The sequence below is a fragment of the Nansenia antarctica genome, assembly GCF_963989245.1.
Source record: "Nansenia antarctica genome assembly, chromosome: 2".
Lineage (NCBI taxonomy): Eukaryota > Metazoa > Chordata > Actinopteri > Argentiniformes > Microstomatidae > Nansenia > Nansenia antarctica.
The window spans coordinates 89,041,655-89,048,807 of NC_137675.1; the positions used below are offsets into that span (position 1 = coordinate 89,041,655).

Here is a 7,153-nt window from a genome sequence, read left to right on the forward strand (position 1 = left end):
TACTGGTCCAGGTCTTTTAGATCTCTCACCACCAGCGCTTTAGCCTCTTCAGGTGCTCCGTTCAGCCTAATCCATACTGTACACTTCCTTGTCCATGTTGCTTGGATCTTGTTTTGGTGTTTTCAGGATGCGTTTCTGGCGATGTCGGCATGTGTTCTGGTGAGGTGGTCGTTCAGGTAAACCCCTGTGGTCGTTCTGGTAAACCCCCGTGGTGCCCCCCAGCTCTCTGGCTGCTTCAGGAGGTCGGGTTGGTGTTTCCTGTTGCCAAACCGAATTCAGATTCTCGGCTCATCTTTGATGTTTCTCCGGGGGAGAGGAGAGGAGAGGAGAGGAGAGGAGAGGAGGAGAGGAGAGGAGAGGAGAGGAGAGGAGAGGAGAGGAGAGGGGAGGAGAGGAGAGGAGAGGAGAGGAGGAGAGGAGAGGACAGGAGAGGAGAGGAGAGGGTGGCGAGCCACGATGTTGCTGCTTTGGAGGTCCATGTCTTTGCTTTGGAAGGATTGGATGACCTGAATCCTCCTCCTGTTTGTTGTTAGTATGTGTGTTCTGTTTATAGATCTGTATGATGTTTATAGATCTGTATGATGTTTGTTTCCCTATGTACACAAGTAGCCATATTGACATCATCTGTACAGTGATTAGCATGTTAGATCATCTTATCATAATGGGCCGGTTTCGGAGACAAGGCTTAAGCCTAGTCCCAGACTAAAATGCTGTTTGAGCTGGCTTAACTGAAATTCACTTGCACAGACGTAGCTTAAAATAGTCGTGGATTAAGCCTGTTCTGGATTAAACAAAGCCGATTGCAAAATTGAGGATTAGAGCTACTCCAGGACTAAATTAGACTGAATTGAAGCTTAAACTAATCTGCCAAGGAGGCAGGTTTAACTCCCGCTTAGTAGGCTAGGCTACTGTTTGTGAAACTGAGCTTGGATTGTTTGGAAGCATGGACTATTTGGAATATCTAAATGAGGACCAACATGCACGACAAAGGCCAGCCAGACGAATACTGCTGGATAGGAGTGATCCATTGAATCAGTTTGATGAAATAACTTTTCGAGACCGCTTTCGTATGTACAAGGAAAATGCATTGGAGATAATTACTTTGCTTGAGCCTAGACTTTCCTCTCTGTCTCAAAGAGGAGGGCCTGTGTCCAATCAACTGCAAGTTCTGATCACTTTGAGGCAGTGGTGTAGTCTAGTTTTTTCTAGTGGGTATACTGTGATTTTGCCCTCCCAGTCAGAGCGACACCTGTCCCGTAGCGACACCCCATAAGCACCACCACACTCACTTATGCATACAGTATGCATCTACACCGGTGTTTGCTGCCTTGGGGGGGGGGGGGTGGCATGGACTGTACTTGTACATCAAGCTGCCTCACGCTACAGAAACAGGAGATAGGCTCCTGCCCCCTAAGGGCCGTTAGGCTCGAGAACCATCGGTTCTCAAGGCTACTTACTTATGTGGTCTTGACTACCTGTCCACTTTCTCACCTTCTTGCTCTCTCTCTCTGGTGTGCCGACACCATCCTGCTCTCTCTCCTTCTCTCCCTCTCTATCCTCCTCTCTCCCTCTTTTGCTGTCAACCAAAAGGCAAATATAACAACCAGAGTATTTATAATTTAATAAGAGGTATACATTGAATTCATATCAAATCATAACATCATTCTAATTGAATATTGGGTTGCTGTGGGCAATGCAGTCAGATGCTGTCTTTACTTACTCTCTCACCAGTAAGAAAATCATATGTCCAACTACAAAAAACAGACATTTCCAATGAGTGAGGGTTTGTTCCAATGCTTCATACCACTGTCCATGTACTGTAAATATACCATTATGGTATTACCATAAAGCCCAATTCTAGCAGAATAAGAAAGATTGTATATCTACTTTAAGTAAAATAATAAAGTGCCTCCAGTTAGCTCTCTAGCTGGCAAGTGTGCAGCAGACTAGCTCATCTAACCACCTCTGAGCTAGCTAGCTTGCTAGTTCTTTGACACTATTATTCACACCATGAAACTATAATCAGACACTTTCTAATCACAATAATAACGACTAATTTGAACCAACTTTCTCTGTCAGAACACAGTAATTATATTTGCTAACGTTTCAACTTGCTTACTTTCTTCTACAGAGCTTTCACCCTGCAAAAACTCTCTCGCGCTAAAACAAAACCAAACCATTCTCCAGCGGCACGAAGCTGTGTGTGGAGGTCTGGCCCGCCCGCGAATTTGCGAAACCTAGGATGGTAAGGGGAAGCAGGGCACGAGAGACTCGCCAGCCAATGAGGGGGCAATGATGGAGTGCTTCGCCAACCAATCAGGCGGTATTGCCCTGCCTCCCCCTACCATCCTAGGTTTCGCAAATTCGCGGCCCGCCCACCCCAAGGCTCTGTAGGGGAAATACTGAGACTAGCATTCTGAACGACTGGTTATGCGATAACAAACATGTCAGAAAGTTCGAAGTAAGTGCTTCGTAACACAGACGGGGTGAATTTTATGAATAAAAGTGTGAAAGTTCTGTCACAAAACGCCGTTACGTATCCTCGCGCATTTTCTAGTGGGTATTTTTTTCTTATGTCTTATTCTAGTGGGTATTTTTTTCTTATGTCTGTCTTACATGTAACGATGAATTGAAAATCAAGGACCCCAATTGAAATAAGCCAGTGGCTTTCTTGGGTTTTTATCCTTTTAGTTGACCTTGTATGTAATATGTACTTTCATGTACCTACTTCTGCAAACATTCTAATAAAGTTTTCAATCAATCAATCAACCATACGCAAATCCTTGGCCTTTCCTAGTGGGTATACGGCGTAGTCCTGCGTATCACGTAGACTACACCACTGCTTTGAGGTTCTTGGCATGTGGAATCTTTCATCGTGAAACAGGTGATCTGTGTGGTGTCAGTGAACCAACTGTATGTAGAATAGTTCACAAAGTCTGCAGTGCCATTTGTGAACTGAGGAGTCTTTACATCAAGTTCCCTGATGCTGCTGGGCAAGCCAACTATAAAGTGCAATTCTATGAATATGGGCACTTCCCAGGAGTGATTGGCTGTATAGACGGATGTCATGTTCCCATCAAGTGTCCATCAACTTCTGATGCAGAGGAATACAGGAATCGTAAGAACTGGTTTTCAATCAATGTTCAGGGTGTATGCACTCCTAATTTGGAGTTTTCAAACATTGTTGCCCGTTGGAAAGGTGCAACCCATGATTCAAGGATTTTTCTCAACTCTTCATTGTGTGCACAATTTGAGAGAGGACAACATAGTGGACTACTACTTGGTGATAGTGGATATGGTCAGAGTAACTATTTATTCACACCACATCTAAATCCCACAACAGCTGAGCAGCAAAGGTACAACAGAGCTCATATCCGTACTAGAGGGATGGTCGAGCGTATGTTTGGAGTATGGAAAAGTTGATTCCAGTGCTTACGAAAATACGCTTCGTTTCAAGCCAAGAAGATGCTGCAAAGTGATCATTGCTACAGCTGTGCTGCACAACTACCTGAAGCAGCATGGCTGTCCTGATCTGCCAATGGAAGATCAGGATGATGCAGATGTGCCCATGGCAGAGGCAGCCAATGACCAGCGAGGACTTGCACACAGAGCTGCTTTCACAGTGCAGCACTTCAGCATTTAAATATGGAATGTATTCATTATGGTATAGTTTTGCTTGCATACTGTTTCTGTACAAAATTACAATAATGTAAAGCAAAATTAAACGAGTAAACCAAGGCTGGTTAAAATGTAGTTTGTGATGATTAATACTCACTCACACTCGCATGCCAAATGACAATACATTTATTTTTATTTTTCACAATTCTTCATATTCACCATGGCTACTGGTATGCAGAATTCTTTTTTGGAGCATAGCCCTCTGTCCCAATTTCATATCCAGTTCAACCTCTAGAATTCTCATTTTCATTTCATGTTCTTCTTTTAAATATGCAATTTTATGCTCATGAAATTCTCTGGCTAACTTTTCATGCATAGTTATCTTTTTTGGTCTCTGTTGGATGGTAGCAGCTTCATCTCCCAGGGGTGCCATAGCAGATGTGGAGGGTTCAGGCTCGTTGTGAACTGGCTCTTGATTGGTTTCCTCTGGGAAAAAAGACCACTGTTACAAACTCAAATAAACTAATATGGTCCTGTAACCAATTTACTTCCTGAGGTATATTTACCATTTGTGCTCAGTTCTCCATGTTCACTGTCCAAATGGTCATTGTCTGGTATACCATCCAGAGGTTGCTGGTGCTCTATTATACCAGACAGCAAGTCACCCAATTCATCAGATGTGTCCTTTATTGGTGGTCCACCACCTGTAATAAATCGCTCTCTTCTGCTTGCTGCATTCTCTTTTTTTAATCCCAGTTTAATGTTCTTCCATAGAACCTATGAAGGCAGATATCATTTATTAGTTTTCTTTTTTGATGTGACAAAAATAGTAATATGGGAAATCTGAAATACTGGTACTGATAAGGCATAATACAAATAAGTGTGTCTCCTGATAATTTAGGTCATGGTGGAGAAATGATTTTATTTTATATTTCTTTCCCCCTCACATAGGTATGGATCTTCCTTTGTGCAACATATCTTACTCTACCACCATGTTTAACATTCATATGGCCCCTTAAAATAGGTTACTGTCGTTTTAAAACAGGATATTCATTCAATGTGAATGCTACAAGCAGCAGGAGTATTGTTACAGTATATGAGAGCCAGATATGAGAGAAACAGATTGAACTTGACATAAATGTCATGAAATAATTTGGGTAGGGCATAAATAAGCAGGGTATAGGCAACAGGAAACAAACACATATTTTTGTGCCTAATAATGAAGATTAACTCACCTGCAGTTGTTGTACTGTTCTTGTGGTGACATCTTCATTTGCATTGAATTCATTGCCAATTGCAGTCCAAGCACTTCTTTTCTTCTGTTCAATAGCAGCAGTATGGATTTTGCTTTCAATGACTGGATGGTTTGATACAATTTGTTTTAGTAGTGTTTTTTCATGCTCACTATAATTTTTGGAGCGAATTCTCTTTGCCTCTGCATTGTCTTGTCTCAAAATTCACTGCAACAATGGTGTTTTATACTCCATTTCGGGTTTTCATGAGCACAATTGGACCAACAGCCTGTGCTCCCACTTTTTAGTCTAATGAGGCTTGAACTAGGTGTTCTCATTAAGCTTACTCCAGGACTCCATAGTCTCAGACTAACTAAGCCAAATTTAAGCCATGTCCATGCAAGCCACTTAAATAGCCAGGATTAACTAGTCTGATTTAGGCCTACTCCTGTCTTAATTTAAGCCCTGTCTCCGAAACCGGCCCATTATGTTTTACAATTAATTGAAACAAGATGTGATCATTCTGTTTTAATTCTGCTGAGGCCAATAAAACGTTGAAAGGAAAGAGTGTACTTGTAAGCCGATATTATTGAACACCTATCCACTTTCAGTTTCCATTTGAAGTCACAAATGTCATTTCACAATGTTTTGAGTTTTCACTTGTGCTATGAATTAATTGGATGAATGTATGTTCGGGTCCACTTTGCTGTGTTATATATATATATATATATATATATATATATAAGTTAATATATATTAACCATCCTCTTGTATTTCGTATTTAGGAACAGAACGCTGTGATGTTTAATCTGGAAATAGAGAAAAGCCTTCTTCATGAATATTCATGAGGCACGATTCAAATTAAAGATGTTTGGGCCAATGAAAACGGCCCACGTAGTACAGTGACGAGGAAGACAGTTTGACCTTCTGACAGGACCTTCTGACAGAAACACGGACTGATCGAGTTTGCTATTGAAGACTTTAATTGAAGACTTAAATATTCACATTGATCAAATTCAGACTTCAGACGATTGTAAAGAGTGAGGTAAGTCTTTTGTTCTGTCACTGACAGATGAACATGATGGCTAGCTACAGTCATGATGGCTAGCTACAGTCATGTACAGTCATGTAGCCATTTTCGAGCTAGTTTCTAGGCTCGAAAAGACCTCTCACTTGTATGTCAGCTGAGCGAGATCTCGAACTCAGGAATTATTTCGCTTATATTGACCAAATGGTACAATCTTAATCATGTGCTTAAGCATTTCAATATTTCACTAAAAACTGTTTCCTTCTCGTGAAAGAGAACTTGTTGTTAGCGAGCGTCGCCAGTTGAGGTGCGCGAGCCGCGAGGTGGATGATCAGAGCGGGAACAGACCTCCATCTTAGCTCGGCCCCGCAGTTGCTAAGCAACAGTACACATTTGAGCAGGAGTGAGTTTGTAAACAGGTGAGGAAAGGTTTGGTGGATCTCATCGAAATCTCTTTGAAACTATTCAAACACAGAGAAAGAGAGAGAGATAGATTTTTTTCCGATGCCTCAGCCCGCTGTGTAATGTCACCAGGGTAAGCATGCTTTCAGCCAATCAGAGTAGTTCTTTCATTCCGATAAGAGCTACTGATTGGCTATCATTTTCAAGTTCACAAGTTCATCAAGTTCACACTACTTTCTCTCGCCCGGCAGAATAGTTTATGCTAGCTCAAACGATCTAATCAATAAGGATAACTTGCTTGATTTTGTGAATATGGACATTACTGTCAGCGACCTAAAGGGATTTCGTAGACTGGACTGGACTGGAAAAACACAACTACTGGCTAAATGCCGCCCGAAGCCTCCAGCAAGCCTGGTATGAGCGGTTTATATGATGTATATGATTCGCGAGGCTGGGGGCGATCTGTGCTTGTTTATATGGTTTGAGTACTGCTGTGCTGTGGTTCTGGACCAAAAGTGTTTGAGAGAGATAGAGAGGGAGGGTTTGTGATGTGATGTCAAGTGCCTGTGTGACAAAGTGTGAAAAGAAAGTGTGTTGTGAATTTACTATGGAGGATTGAAACGGTGTGTGTCTGTGTTGTGCGTGTGTGCGTTTGCGATGTTGAAACTGGACTTGTAGATATCAGCAGGCTGGCTACTTGAAAAGATCTTTGAACAATGAGCACCCCTGATATAGTCGAAACTGGCAACTGTTTTTTTTGTTTTTGGTAATCTGATCACAAAGTGACACTACCGTTTATTAGCGGGTTCTAGGGCATCAAAATTGCATTTCCTTGAAACTGCGTTCACTGATAGCGTGTATGTGTAATTACGTG

At 41.9% G+C, this 7,153-nt stretch overlaps 1 protein-coding gene across 1 annotated transcript; it reads left to right on the plus strand.

Annotated features, from left to right (window-relative positions):
- Window positions 1-943: 943 nt before the first annotated feature.
- On the plus strand, window positions 944-3,643 carry LOC308151165 (putative nuclease HARBI1; the record flags this gene model as incomplete). Its single annotated transcript, XM_080523988.1, is given in 4 exon segments — window positions 944-1,185; window positions 2,850-3,420; window positions 3,424-3,438; window positions 3,440-3,643. Coding segments are annotated over 4 exon segments (1,032 nt in total).
- Window positions 3,644-7,153: the final 3,510 nt, after the last annotated feature.